Source organism: Fusarium flagelliforme (assembly GCF_020744385.1).
Source record: "Fusarium flagelliforme strain FIESC 12 MPI-CAGE-AA-0113 chromosome Unknown B0J16scaffold_2, whole genome shotgun sequence".
NCBI lineage: Eukaryota > Fungi > Ascomycota > Sordariomycetes > Hypocreales > Nectriaceae > Fusarium > Fusarium flagelliforme.
Genome location: NW_025763504.1, coordinates 4641247 through 4656194, shown reverse-complemented (window position 1 = coordinate 4656194; position 14948 = coordinate 4641247). Strand labels below are relative to the sequence as shown.

Sequence of the window (14948 nt, the reverse complement as noted above, 5' to 3'; positions counted from 1 at the left end):
TTATAGCAATCATGTTTCAAACAACCGGGCGGTTAAGACATTCTAGAGCGGTTGAGGCATCCAATCGGAAAATAACTATAATCTGACACTGGTGCTGTCAAACAAGGCTCAGCTATGGCTTAGAAACGTTGATCAACTCCGTTGGACTTGCACCGACGATCTTTCAACCTTGGCGTATCCGTATTATAGATTTGCCTCATATGGCAGCACTGTAAACAGAGAAGCATTCTACCTTACATCTGATAGTGTACCTGATATTGAATCTGTTAGGCGGTTGAACGGAACTTCCGCTGGACAATTCTCACTGCTGGGGTATCATGGATCCACGATAGGTTTGCTGCGGGCGGTGTTATGGGTCTGCCTACACATATGCATACATGGATATTGAAGGCCACACTACAGCCTTAAGACCTAGTGCTTACAGCATAGCCATCGTGTTTTGCCATATAGCTAAAGTTGGGTATATAGGAGTAGATAGCCATTCTTCACGTTGTATAGACAGTTGCTTGAGACTAGACTATCAGACATTATCACGATCTTTTACAACATTTCTTGTCTGCTACAACTTGGATATACATAAATTCAGGCTTTTGCATTGATATATCTGGGGTTAGGATTCTATCTACCTGTCAGACATCATGGCACCCAGTGCAGTTGGCAACCTCTGCACATCGACAGCATGTCTTCAACTTGCCGCAGACATGAAACAAAGCATGGCTTTGAACTACACAGATATTAACCCATGTGAAGACTTCGAGCAATGTAGGTGAATCCAATCTAGACATGCAGCTACTCCTAACAACGATAGATGCTTGTGGCAACTGGGGTACATACCACGATATCCCCCAAGGTGAAGAGGGCATCTACGGCATCACGGTCTCTCAAGAACAAACATACATCCTCGCAAGAAGAATCCTCGAGGATCCCTACCCTACTGGCGACGATGCCGGTTATATCACTGTCAACTTGACAAAGGAGCAGACCAAAGCTGACAAGAGAAATCTTGCCAAGATTCAGGAGGCGTATCAAGTTTGTCAGAACTACACTGCTATTGAGGAAGAAGGTCTCGATGTCCTGTCTCAACTCGTCGAAACAATCGTGGATCTATATCCTGCTACTGCTTCGAACGCAACTAAGAACTCCTCTGCTTTGACGGAGACGCTGGCATTCTTTGAGAGGTTCGGAATCGGAACTTTCCAACAGATGTTTATCCTCCAGAATGAGTATGACCCAAAGGAAGTCGTGGCTGGGATCTCTCCGCCTTTGTTCAGCGGAATGTCGTTGCCGACTACAAACGAAGGCGAGGCAGAGATGGTCGAGCTGATTTCTGCTCTGCTCATGGCCACGCACCCTTCCAAGCTCAGCAATACAACTGCCATGGCCCTCGCAAAGTTCGTTTACGCCTTCCAAGTGAAGCTTGTGAGTGCTTGGGCGTGGAGTGTGAGTAACGAACCCGATGATATCGTCCCTGCAGGAAATCTCAAGAAGTTGGCTCCGAGTCTTGACTACGAGAGCGTGATTGAGCAGCTTGCCCCTGAGAACTGGAAAGGAACTATCACCACTGTTCAGCCTTTATACTTCACCAACATGTCTGAAATTGTCTCTCAGGCATCATCGCAAACAGTGCAGGCGTTCTTTGTATGGCAGATGATATCTTCAGTGTCATCCTATATCGAACATGACTTGACCAACGCCTACAACAACTTTCAAGCCAAACTTCAAGGCAAAGACCCCGAAAGCCCAAAGCCTCGCTGGAGAAACTGTGTTGCCCTGTTGGACCAGGGGGTTGACTGGATCATTGGTAATGCTCTTGCTGAATCTACCACCGGCCCTCATGGTCTAACCTGGATTCTCACCCGCTTCTTCGTGGATAAGAACTTTGGCCCCGATAAGATCAAAACAGCCTCAGACATGGTCGACTATATCAAAGAGACTTTCTCAGATCGAATCAAGACGCGTGAATGGGCGACTGAAAAAGTCAAGAAGGCAGCCCTCGAGAAAGTCGAGGCTATGCAAAAGATGATCGCACTTCCTACCGACCCTAACCCTATGGACCCTATTGCCATTGAGAAGTACTACTCCGACATTGAAATCAGGCCTTCTCTGGTTCTAAATGCCCTAGCATTCGCAAGGTCTAGGATCGCCAAACACTGGAAGAGTCTCTCGGAGCCATACAGCAGAGGTCAACTCATCATGACCACCCTTAAAGCAAATGCGTACTACGCCCCTACCCGCAATGAAGTTGGTCTGTTGGCTGGGTACCTCCAAGCACCCCTCTTCGACCCCGGATACCCCGATTATATCAACTACGGAGGTGCAGGTAGCATAGTTGGTCATGAGATCACACACGGTTTCGATAGTCAAGGGTACATGTACGACAAGACTGGGAACAAGACCTCCTGGTGGGACCAAGAGTCAGAAGAAGCCTTCATGAACCAGACAAAGTGCTTCATCGAGCAGTACAGCAATTTCAACATCACAGGGCCTGATGGAACAAATCTCCCCGTGAACGGAAGCCTGACTCTGCCCGAGAACATCGCCGATGCCGGAGGTGTCGTGTCAGGTTTTGCAGCCTGGAAGAAACAAGTCAAGGATAAGGGAAAGGCTAAGAATCTACCCGGCTTGGAAGAGTTCTCACATGAGCAACTGTTCTTCCTCAAATGGGGTCAAACTTGGTGTTCCAAGATGCAGCCTGAGCTTTCTCTACGGCTGCTCACCTCGGATGTACACGCACCCAGCGCCGCGAGGGCTTTGCTGCCCCTGAGAAACTCAGCCGAGTTCAACAAGGCCTTCAAATGTTCCAAGAAGGAGCCTGTTTGCGAGCTGTGGTGAGACAGGTAAACATTTGTTTTGTCAGAGGGTGATACATTTCAAAGCAAATTTTAGACAGAATCCCATCATGCGACCTTGAATATTTATCTATACATTGCTCTCGAGTCAAAGGATGCTATTAGTGGTGATTGTTTTGTACCATCATTTGTGCTCATGTTTTGAAGTCACCCGAGCCGCCGCAGGCATCCAGACATAATATCATCCCCATTTTCGTTTCGATCTTCATCACTATGGGCTCAGGATTCTTCAGTATTATTATTTCTCCATTGATTTCAGTCTGAAGATAGTCTAGGAATAGTCTAAGAATAGTCTAAGAGTTTTGTCTATTTGTTATTGCTGTGTGGCCCATAATCTGTTCATACGATATGGCCCCTCCATAGGTTGTTACCTCTAAACTCGATAGGTGAATAATCATAACTTTTTGATACTAATACATTAGTCGCCTCCACTTAATATTCTTACACAGCCGTTTGTACTATGTGCTGATTCGATATTATGAGTACCTGTGATAGGAAAGTAAAAGCACCTCAGTTCAGGTACCTTGTCCAATAGATGAGCCTCCCCGATAGCTTCCTCGGCCACGTCGGCCACGGAACCACGGAGCACGCCCTCGCCGACCGCCGCGTCCACGCCCGCGCTGTCCAGAAGCGCCTGTAATCCTGTCATGTTCGGGTGACTCATTGTCGGACTTAGTACTGTTGTTGATTTCATTTTGGATGAGTATCTCGTTTTTCTTTTGCGAAGCCTTTGGCATCGCCAGTGCGGATGCACTGGTGGCTCGTGAATTATGCTGTGTTGCTTGACTCAGGTTCTGTGCCTGTGACTCTCGGGGTAGGGAATTGCGGTGGTCGGTCAACTCTTGGGTAGCCATGGGCCTCTCTTGTTTGACCTCGGTGGGAACAGGAATCTGTGACCCCGTAGCAACCTTAATAGGAGGCAGTGTAACACGACGTCGCATCTAACAGCATTAGCTAAACAAGTCAAGACAAAGCATTGTGTCGTGAGCTCACTGGTGATGTTGGACTTTCAATCGCGGATTTTAAGATTGCGTTGTCTGCGTCAGGCTCGTCTGAGCCGTGCGAAGGCTCGCTCTTCGATTGATTACGCCGAGAATAGTATGGACGCTTGTACTCGACACGTTGATTCTCTACAGCATCTTGCTCAGCTGTACTGACTTGAGATGCATTTGCAACTGTGGCGGGGGCTCGAAAGATCAGCAAAGCTCCAGAAACTGAACTTGTGAACTCACACTCCGTATTTTCACCAGCATCACCACGACGTGTACGTTTATTCTTCAGGGCACGATCAACTGCTGCAATAAAGGCCTCCTTCTTTTCGTCAGAAGCGGCACCTCGTGGTACCACATGATTGCTGCCGTAAGCAATCCGACTGCCCTATGGTCGGCTAGCGATTACTGGCTTCTGCTTGGCCTGTTCCTCCTGTTCGGCAACCTCGTCAGACCACTGTCGGCTAGTTTGCGAACTTACGTTCATCGCCTCGTCTTCAGCAGTAGACCTGGTCGATGCATCGGAAGTCTCGGTCGCCATCAGCTTGGCCTTAGCTAGTGTTCTGGGAGTAAATGTAGCGGCGACAGGATTCAAACGGTTTCCCTGCAAATAAGAGGTTAGGATCACCAAAGACTAATTTTCTTCGGCTGAAACTACCTCTCGCTTTTGCGTTGGGGTACCGATGGCTTGATCTCCATTGTCATGGGCCGCAGAAGATGTTCCTTGTTCGCTGGCGGCTGTTGCGGGCTTGTTGACCTTTGACAGTTCGGTCCTGGTCTGTTCCGAGGATAGGTCGTTAACGAATCCTGCCTGACCAGATGAGGCATCCTTGTCTTCATCCTTGGATCGCACAAAGACTTGCTTTGACCAAAGATCCGCATATCTTCCTCCAGCCACGATGAGTTCGTCATGGTTACCCTGCTCAAGAATTTCTCCATTCTCGACCACAATGATCCGGTCCGCGTTCATGATTGTAGAGAGACGGTGACTTCCTTTGTCAGCATACGATTAAAAAAGAAATATGTGGCAAAAGCTTACGCAACGATAAAAGTAGTTCGACCCTCGCATAGTCGCTTGAAAGACACCTGGATTTGCTGCTCTGTGTCCGTGTCTACCGCGCTGGTAGCTTCGTCAAGAAGAACAATGTCCGGTTTCTTGAGCATCGCTCGAGCTATCGCAATTCGCTGAAGCTCGCCACCAGACAGTTTTCTAACAAGTCAGTGCACGATTCACTTCCTGGGTCAGCCTTGACTCACACGCCACGTTCTCCAACACGCGTCCTGTATCCTGCTGAGAGTTAGTTTTCATTCGATTGGTGGATTCTGAAGGCTGTCTTACCATGGGTGAAACCTTTGATCTTATCATGAATGCATGCCGCTTTGCAGGCGTCATACACTTCTTCGTCGCTTGCGGTGATTCTCCCATATCGTACATTGTTCATGATTGTGTCATCAAACAAGATCGGGTTTTGAGGAACAACTCCAATACGATCGCGAAGACTAAGATGTCAGCCGGAAGTAGTAGTTGATATCGGGTAATATCTTACCTGAACAAATCAACGTCTCTTATGTCCTGGCCATCGATGCAGATTCGACCATCACACACGTCGTAAAACCGATCTAACAATTTGATAAGAGTTGATTTTCCAGCTCCTGTGGCCCCAACAAACGCAACAGTTTGCCCGGCAGGAACATGGAAGCTGACATCCTTGATGATGCCCTTCTTCTTGTCATAACTGAAAGAAACCTTCTCAAAATCGACTTCACCAGCAACAAATTTCAGTGGCCTAGCCCCCTTTTGGTTCTCAACCGATGGCTGGGTTCTCATGATGTCCAACAGGCGTTCAGCATCGATGAAGTCGTCGCTAACGTTCTTCCCCAACTTTGCGAAGAATTGAAGTGGCGATGTCAACTGTGCCCAATACATCAGGAGCATTGCAAATTGCCCAGGGGTTGCATGGCCGGTTTTGATGCGGTAGACAGCCAAGAACGCACTTGCGAGAAGGCCAGATGTAAGGACCAGAGTCTGAAACCCAATAGAGATATACCACCCGAGCACATATTGCTGCTCTCTAAGCCAACGATTGGTGACTGCATTGGCGTGTCGGTTATCCTCATAGCCAATCTGGTTGAAGGCACTGACGGTCTGCCATCCGAGAAAGCCTGATTGTCGTACATAGTGTTCCTCATATAGTGCATTGACACGATTTCGACTGGCCACCTTCGAATTGGCCACAAGTCTACTGGCAATAAGAAGAAAGAATACACCGGTAGCCACCGTAATAAGACCTTCGTATGGGCCAAAGGTGATGGAAAGATAGACAATTGCCACGCCCATGTCGATAAGCATGGGAACAGCATAAAGCAAAACATTCTCAACGACGTTGGAAACTGCACTGCCTCCGTAAATTGCCATCATCATATCTGAAGAGCTCTTTGAATCGTGGAAATCCGCGGAGAGGTGCATCATGTGAGAGTAAGCCGCTCGTGTCAATGCATCATGGGAGTAGTATTTGACAGGAACCCATAGCCACTGGCGAACAAGCTCAATGCCCGATTCTGACGCGGCCAGACGAAGCGCTGCAAATATGATGACTGCGATCCAAGGATTGCTAGTACTGGATCCATTCAGACTGTCCATAATGATACCAGTCTGACGGGGGATCAGAAGGTGAAGGGCGTTGGATGCGAACAGGCAAAGGCATACAGCTGCAGCACGTAGCTGTAAGCCAACATTACCAACAGGCCAGACATATGGGAAGAGAACCTTGATAAATGTTAGTAAGGTGCTTTGAAGGAGATCGGTAATTGTTTCCTGAAGGAGAGGGCTGGTGCGGGAAGTTGTGCAAACGCCAATTTCGTACCTTAAAACCCTTCGCGTACTCAAACCAGTTACCACCGCCTTCTTCGAGCCTTTTTTTCATGGCCTCTTTGGCCTCTCTCTCGCGGCGTTCCCAGCTGTATTCCGGAGTTTCCTCGTCTTCTTCCTCGGCCTGAAGCGCTGAACCATACCCAGACTCCTGACTAGTTGGAGTACTAGGTGAAGTGATTGTGACTTTGGGCAACAGTGGTTCTCGTTCTTCATCTGATTCTGTTGGTACTGATGTACCGATAGTGAACAGACTTATAAGAGACAGAAAAGAAAGACATCGGACAACAACGCTTATCATGTTGAGAATGCTGAAGATGTTAAGTGGGGAGAACAGTCCCATGGTTGCAGACAATGCCGTGACCATAATGTCAAGAGATAACCCAATTATCCATGAACCGACAAAGGGGTAGAAGGGTCCGTATTCAACGTCAAGACAACAGCTGAGCTGGATCCCAAAAGCGAGGATACATGCCAGGTGCCCAATGATGATGTGATCTTCAGTTGGCCATTCTCGGGAAAGAGCGGCCTGTATGCCAAGCAGCGACAGTTGGGCAACGTATGTCAGAATACATAAGAGGTAGAGAAAAATTATGAAATTCCCGTTGGGGGATTTCTTTTTGCGATCATTCTTTTCAGAGGAGTGGGCTGTACAGGCCGAGACAAGGGAGGCGAAGAAAAAGTAAGTGAAAACAAGAGCTGGATACAAGTAGTACAGGATCACCCAGGTGGTTTCTACCGGCGAGGCAGTCACCATGATCCCCAAGTTTGGATCGATCATCTATTTCGATTTGGGAGTTGTAGGATGGCTGGTGTTGACCACGAGGCTGGTGGGATGGGATCCTAGTCGAACAGTGGTGATGGAGGAATGTAAAAGACCAAAAGTAGTCAAAAGGTCAAAAAGAGTGCGTGCTCTGCCTTGAAACGAAAGAGAGCAGCAAAGAACGAAAGAAAGAAAACCGTCCTCTCAATCTGCTGTAGCAAAGACTCTACTCACCGGTCGTTACCCGATGTGTGATTGCGATGGCGAGAGCGGACGCTGAAGGTGAATAGAGCGAAGATGAAAAAGTCCAAAGGTCCAGTCCCAGGTCGAGACCTGACGATCACAAAAATGCGGTGGAACGTGACTAACAGGGTCTTGCCTGTTCTGCGCGGCGGTATTTGCTTTTGTGATGCCTCTTTCCTCAATTAAAGAAATGCTGTTGCTGTGTGTCTTTGGGAAGGAGGAAGGTAATTCAGCTCGGCTCCTGCTTGCGGCTGCAAGATTGTCTTGGGTTGGTTGGTATGCGGGAAGGTGCGGTCTGATGTGATGTTGATTCGTGTCCAGGCTCTTCACCCAACGCACTTTCTACTTTTAGGTGAGATAGTCGTCAGCAATGACAAAGTCCGTTCCCTCACGCGCTTTGTTGTTGCTGAAGCTCAGGTAGTTTTTATTCAATTCCTTCGAACAGTGTGCAGCAAGATTCTCATCTCAATACTCGCTCGCCACGAATCGAGCCACAAGACCAAACCGATATGGACTCGTTTGGTAGGCGCCAGCCTCACCTCAACTGTCGCAGATACCCGATTTATTTCTAGGCGGTTTCCACTTCGTGTCGGGTGGGAGAACAAGAGATCGCTCTGAGGGAAAGATAGAGCAAAGAAACTTGTGCCTCAATACGGATACTTGGGTGACAATTTGGCAGTGGTCGTTGCTGTACGGGCGGCGTTGGGGATTTGTTAGGTAGGTACGTGAGGCCAGCGAAATAGGGTGATACTTGTTCACAACGCCCCGCTAACTTTAGAATAGCCAAGACAACGAACTTCTTTCAACGAATACTTCAAGTGCAAAGATGAGAAACTTGAAGGTTGAAGGTTGAAGTTGGAAGAACCACTCAGAACCAGTTGCAAATCCAGGACAAACTTTCTAGTGCCTATACTTCCCAAAGGGGGAGACTTCTCCAACCCGCGACAGGGGTACTGAGTCGGTACATACGAAGCCATCCGGACTGGCTATGTCCACCTGGTAATACTCGCCAGCTCACGCGCCTTGCAATAATTGATTGGTGCATAGCCGGCTTCCGATGCATTGGATCGCCTCGCAAAACCGAACCCCCTGGAATTGTGGTCGGGAGAAGACGTTGCAGGGCAATGTCATGCCGTCACCGCTGAATAACCGACTGATGGGGAGATCGCTAATTCCCTGCAGCTAGCTTTAATCCTAGCCCCAGCTGAGGCTCAACCTAGTTCCAATGGATCCTTCGGTCTCATGTCCAACAAATTCTCTTCACCTCTTACCGCTTCAAATCCATATCAACCCCATGCCTTAGACTTGGCTCACCCCTTGCTGCTTTAAAGAAACGCAGAAGATGCGTCAAGTGAGCATGGCAGATGTTGACTGCAATCCTTCCAAAGAGAACAGGCCATGATCATCATGGTTTACAATTTTACTCAGCGATAGATTTATTGCTGCCTCGACTCAAGGTCAACAGACACAAATATCACGCTTTCGGCCAATACCTTTGGTTGGCAAATTTCAAGTTCCAGGTCCATTCATCTCACGTCAACATGAACCGTCCGAGTGTCCATTCTGAAGCCATGGCTCACCTACTTGTAGGCCACGGCCTTACTACGTTCACGAGTCCATTATCCACATATAGCTATGCAACCCGATTGTGTCAAGGACAACCATACTCTAGATTGCCTCTTCTTACGAGGCCATGACTTGTAGGTTGACCGTGACAACGGGTGATCTGGCCAGTCACCCCAGTGGGTCACTCTTATACCATCACCATATTGGGTATGTTCCATTGTCATGCAGCTTCGATTAGCTGCAGGGGCAACATGAGATCTGGGATCACCCCACACTACGATCTTAGGTGACAGGTCCAGCGATCCACCTTGAGTATGGGCAATTGATATGGCCTGCGAGTTCTAATCATCTCCTGTCAACAATCACGTTTCAAGACCTGAGCTACTGCGTCATGGGGTGGGGGGCATCAATTCTCAACTTGAAAGTAATACCATGTCCGGTGGCAGAGAATCACCATGCCCACTTTGCACTGAATGCCAGGGTGTTTGACTTTTGAACGGTGTTGTCAAGTCACAGAAGTCGTTTGCTGCATAAGGGACGACCAAGTAATGGCAAACTCATGAGAGTCGATAAGATGACCCTTGTATTCGAAACCGAGCTTATTGCTCTGCGCTTTTGAGTTGTTTGACAGAAAATAATAACACTGGCTAAATGATTTAGAGAACGCTCGCAACCTCCCAAATAACGCCAAGATCTATCATCCTTTTTTTCCCTCCAGGAAACCGTTGATTTCTCGACGTCTTCAACTAGTCCCTCGCGAAGTAGCTGGGCTGGTGATACCAATTCCCAATACCAGAACGTCACGATATCATTTTCAGAATCCCCAGGAAGGGTTCCAGTTAACTCCGTCAAAGCGCTGAGGCTGGGGCCCCATGCCTGCAAATACCTCGGGTTCATGATGATGAAGCGGTGGCATGCCGGCAAGTGACTGGCCATGCATATGGATCGATGCCTTGCTATAAAGATCCCCTGACATATCAAACATGTCCTCTGCCACCTCTGGCGGCGAAGCATGACCAGACTGGAAGGGTTGAGGCCAGGCTGGGGATACTCCTTCAAATTCTGGGGTAGGCACACCCAGTGAATCTGTAGGACTGGCGCCACTATGGCATGAGCCTCGCCGATATGGACTCATGGAGTCATTATCAGGCTGGAGCGTGGAAGGGCAGGCGACAAGGCCGTCAACCGTCTTCTTAGCTTCGTTGGAGATATATTTCTGAATAAGGACGCAGTTGCAGTCCGTGTGTTGCAAAAGCTGCGTCTTGAGGTGATAGATTTCAGCAGTGAGTGAGTCGAAACACGAGGAAAGATATCTGTTTTGATCTTCCATGGCTTGTTCCTGAGAAGCAAGAGCAGAAGCTTCGTCTCGTTTTCTAAGGCGACATTTGGTGGCAGCTATTCTGTTGCGCTCTAGAATGCGTCGACGTCGTGGGTCCTTGGGGAGATCCTCTTCGTCGAGCTCTATTTGCTGACGAGCTTTGCCTGATTCCTTGGGGGCTCCTTTAGGCTTGCGACCACGTTTCTTCTGCTTTGGTGATCCTGGCACAGCGGCTAGGCCATTTGTTTCGTCCGAAGTGCTTATACTCAGCTGGGACTGTTTTCGAGATCGGGGCCGACGAGCAGGCTTGTGTTCAGCCTCATTACCGGGTACCACAGCTAATGAAGGTGGAAAGTCATTGGATACAATTGGTGCTGTATTGTAGTGGGGTGGTGCTTGCATAATGCCAAATGCCATGTCTTGAGGGAGGGGAGAGCCTCCTATGGCTTCTTCGAAAAAGGAAGGGCCCTGGACCTGACCGAAAAATGGCTGGTATCCGACATTGCCTCGACTCGTTGGCGATGGTGTTCTAGTGAAATATGGAGAGGGTGTCATGATATATCCTGGTGATGGAGTTGTCGTCACAATGTTCATCGGGTTGCCAAATGGAAGATCCATTGTGTGAGGATAAGGGTGTACAAAGGCAGCCATCGCAAGAACTGTCTGTTTGGTCAGACAGACTGAAGCTGATACTTCTATCAGATTGTCTCACAAGGTCGTGCCAAGGTTGTATTGGACGAGTGTTATCGAGCCTTAGTCTGTTGGGAAGTGTGGTTGGGACAGATAGCTACAGACACGGCGAGAACGAAGAGCAAGATCGCTATTGAGTATCGGTACAGAGAGGCAGAAGGAGGATGACAGAGTTTTGATGAGACTGACGACTCGAGGCGGGGGCTTTCACGGAATATAAGACAGTCCTGCTTTGGACTGTTGGGTTACTAGTTCGAAACAGACTGATCTAGCCCACTGCAACGAAGAGGAACGAGTCCCAACTACACACGGCAGTCTTTATCCCAGTCAGCCACAGTAACGAGGCATCGGGATCAGTAGATCAGGGCTAGGCTCGATAAGCGGAGACGGCGTAATCCTGGCCAGACCGTGAGGGGGAAATAAACTTTCGATCAGAGTGGAAGCACTTAAGCAATTGCCCACCATTGCTTCTGCAAAACACCAGGGTCAGCACAAAGCCCCTCAAATTACTGGACCATGAGACACCGTTGGTTTTATTGGCCCGGACTCTTTCCCGATATTGCTCTCGACCCATATCTCCATAGAGATACCGAGAGCTTTGCAGCAGTTCCATCCAGTGGCTTTTACACACCTTCGCTTAGCATGTCTATCAACACAAAGCGAACAAGGGGATGTTCGAGGTCCTTGACATTCCCATGCTTTCTAACTTGCAATCGAGTACGTTCCATGTCTAGATGGACTTCTACTGAACGTGGGACCTAAAAGCAGTAACGGTGGCGTTTGAATTATCTAACTCCTAGCGAACCGATGTATATCATCTAATCATTACCAAGGCGAGACCCGACCAGATCCCAATAGTTTCGGCCACGAAGAAAGACTGCATGAATCTGCATATCCTAGGCCTGGCAAGCTTACAATATGTCTGCATCAATTCTTTGCATTTGCGCTCTCGACATGGCGTAACAGCGCCTCTTCGTTGTAGCTGATGTGGCACAGCTCAAGCTGGGCAGGGAACGGTTGGTTCCGCCAAACCTCTATTGGAAGCGTCGGCATCGGCACCGTAAACCTAGCATTATTGGGGAGCATTGGTACGAGTGCAGATACGGATTTTGACCTATTCTGCAAGTTGGCCGGGGCAAAGGTCACTTCTTCCACGGCAACACGCAGCGGGGGTTGCGTTGCGTTGCGTTGGGTATGCGTAACAAGCCGGCGGCGGCCGAGCTCAAGCGATTTTGAAGTTGGTCACTTCTCGGCCGAGGAAACGACGTTAGTGAGCAAGTACACAACCTAAACAAATATTGACCCTTGACAGGATATCGCAAGGACCCCAGGTCCGGCTCATCTCTTCCTGCATCCGAGATGGATGGGTATTGGAATTAGACCGGGGACTAAGCTCGGACCTAGTCGACCAGGAACTTCAAACCTCGAATCCGGGTCAAGAGCTAGCAAAACATCAACGCTTTTCTTAGCTGGAACTGTCTAGATTGACTGTCTGGACGAACTGGAAAGTGATGAGCTAGTGGACCAGCAAGCCTACTGACGGCAAAGATACGCTAAAGAACCAACTTGAGGTGTAGCGAGCCTTTGTGTGGCATAGTGCAGGCAACTCTGTGGCTCAGTCACGACGACGGTCAACTTATGACTGGAAGGAAGAAACACAATTGGGTACAATTGGCGATCGTGCTTGACACTCGTCAAATCCTTGGATTACTGTACATGTTGTCGACATAACATTGCAGGTGGAGTATCCGACGAGGTCATAGCACAAGCCGACGTTGGGCGGATTGGAGCCTCACAACACGGACTCCGATGCTGGTTAGCAATTTGGACAGGGATGAAAAGGCGAACCGACTTACCAAGTTGATCTTGATAAATGTGCCTGGCCATTTCAATACGGTACCTACAGTACGGCACTGGCGCCACCGTTAACGAGGTGCGCCTGCGTGCATACGAGGGATTAAGGTTGGACGTTGGTGATGACGCCTCGCGCGCCATTGGTCGAGACCTTGCTTCCTTGCTCAGCCAGAGAAGCAAACGATGTCTGCTATGTAGCCAGGTTCCTGGGAGCTGGGGCTGGGCGGCCGTTTTCATCCACAACGTGCATCTGAAACCTCAACCCTTGAGTCCGAAGCCCCGATCCTTCCCTCAAGTGGTTTTCCGAGGCATGTCCAGTTCACAGACAAGCGAATGCCGGGCTTGTAGGGTTTTCGCCTGTACCACACAGTCCTTCACCTGACGATACCAATGTCGAATAAATGTTGATTAAAGAGCGCTCAGCAATAAAGAAACCCTCAGGGCGAGGACTGTCCAATTGGTCTTTACTCTCGCAGTGGCCTTTGGCTCTTGCATTTCAGGTAGCCACACTTCGGTGGTCAGCCTGCAGCCATCTCTGTGATGCAACTCTCAGGATTTGCCTTATTGAAGCAACAGAGCTTCCTTCTACATGTGAACTTCTGTCTGCAGTTCCAGCTACCACGATTCTTACCCTACCCTACCTGTATACAGACATTAGTGACTTGGCTCCCAGGTTGACAGCACTTAGTCTAACCGGTTAGCCAGACTCTTGGATCCAAGCCCACTTCATGTTTCCGGATTTCCTGGTGCCAACATCAATATCTATGCCTGTTGAGGAATAGAGTCACGAAATTGGAGATTTTGATTTGCTTGCAATTTGGAGAGGAATTGTTCCCGGAGCATAACAAACAACGGGCGGAGAGCTCCGACAAAACTCTATGTCCAGAAGTCGCTAGGTGCAGCTTAGCAACAGAAGCTACAGTACCTAGACCAAGAACATCCATCCAACCACTTACAGATTATGCTCAACAGGGAATGGCTACCCAGAAAACCCGACATCTCCGCGCACGGCTTCGCGATGCCGTTCCAGTGATCCCGCCTCCAGCACCACCACCAGCAACTTCAACCATTGTCTAGCGTAAGCACGCCGAACCCCTCTCCAGGATGCAACGTCAAGAAAAACTCCGCAAAGGATCGGAGAAGAATCGATAACGGTCTAAGACTACTCGGTACCTAGTTTCGATTCAGAAAAGCAAGGTTGACACACATGTCCCCAACGCCCGTGACTCTACCATGCCCGACCCTGAATTACGCCTCAATTACTACTGTACTCCAAGGGACTAGATTGAAACTGGGTCGAAAGCCATGATCCTTTTTACCACTTTTTGTATTATACTCATCTAAGATCGTCCATCACGTTGATATTCTCCGTAGGGCAGGCACACATTATTAGATGCGGCCCAATTTCCCGACCGAATCACAATATCAAATGGACAAAGACGAAGCGGGGGGCATGAACGCCTAAGACAACTATCTAGGACTGCGATCGTCAATGAGCCAACAGCTACGTCTATTCCCACTGCTGTCTGTTCTGGAGACAAGAAGCAACTTGCTACGGTGCTGCCCGCTGTCGATTTCACTACTTGCATGAGGGGGTCCCCTTGTGTCCTCTTTTCCCAGGACAAGCCTTATGGACTCACATCGAGACCCTATCTTACTGAGAAAGGAAGCTTTGCGCTACTGCCGACTGTAAGAAATATCCGAGGCTAAGAGGGGTTAGCCAGATAAAGAGATTCAAGGTGAAATGCACCTCAAGCGCACGGACCGCGTCCCCGAGGAAGATTAGTTTTGGTCCTTGCAAATCCCT

The 14948-nt window shown here is 48.9% G+C and overlaps 3 protein-coding genes across 3 annotated transcripts; 1 reads left to right on the top strand and 2 right to left on the bottom strand.

Annotated features, from left to right (window-relative positions):
- The first annotated feature begins 575 nt into the window (after positions 1-575).
- On the top strand, positions 576-2859 carry B0J16DRAFT_361375 (uncharacterized protein). The gene is made up of 2 exons (XM_046129746.1): positions 576-762; positions 809-2859. The coding sequence occupies exons 1-2, from the start codon at positions 639-641 to the stop codon at positions 2830-2832; spliced, it is 2148 nt and encodes a 715-aa protein (XP_045987162.1). The 5' UTR covers positions 576-638; the 3' UTR covers positions 2833-2859.
- Positions 2860-3179: 320 nt separating this feature from the next.
- Positions 3180-7464, bottom strand: B0J16DRAFT_395225 (uncharacterized protein; the record flags this gene model as incomplete). Its single annotated transcript, XM_046132178.1, has 11 exons — positions 3180-3790; positions 3843-4036; positions 4082-4226; positions 4320-4442; positions 4497-4831; positions 4900-5048; positions 5096-5126; positions 5178-5338; positions 5386-6605; positions 6703-6961; positions 7091-7464. The coding sequence occupies 11 exons, from the start codon at positions 7462-7464 to the stop codon at positions 3365-3367; spliced, it is 3417 nt and encodes a 1138-aa protein (XP_045987161.1). The 3' UTR covers positions 3180-3364.
- A 2288-nt stretch (positions 7465-9752) lies between these two features.
- B0J16DRAFT_74246 (uncharacterized protein) lies at positions 9753-11526 on the bottom strand. The gene has a single exon (XM_046134416.1). It carries the CDS (start codon positions 11246-11248, stop codon positions 10094-10096), a length of 1155 nt encoding a protein of 384 aa, XP_045987160.1. The 5' UTR covers positions 11249-11526; the 3' UTR covers positions 9753-10093.
- Between the last annotated feature and the right edge of the window lie 3422 nt (positions 11527-14948).

Coding starts and splice junctions, on each gene's coding strand:
- B0J16DRAFT_74246 (XM_046134416.1), bottom strand. CDS start 11,248: ATGGCTGCCTTTGTACACCCTTATCCTCACACAATGGATCTTCCATTT.
- B0J16DRAFT_361375 (XM_046129746.1), top strand. CDS start 639: ATGGCACCCAGTGCAGTTGGCAACCTCTGCACATCGACAGCATGTCTT. Junction 763..808: donor ATGTGAAGACTTCGAGCAAT/GTAGGTGAATCC, acceptor TAACAACGATAG/ATGCTTGTGGCAACTGGGGT.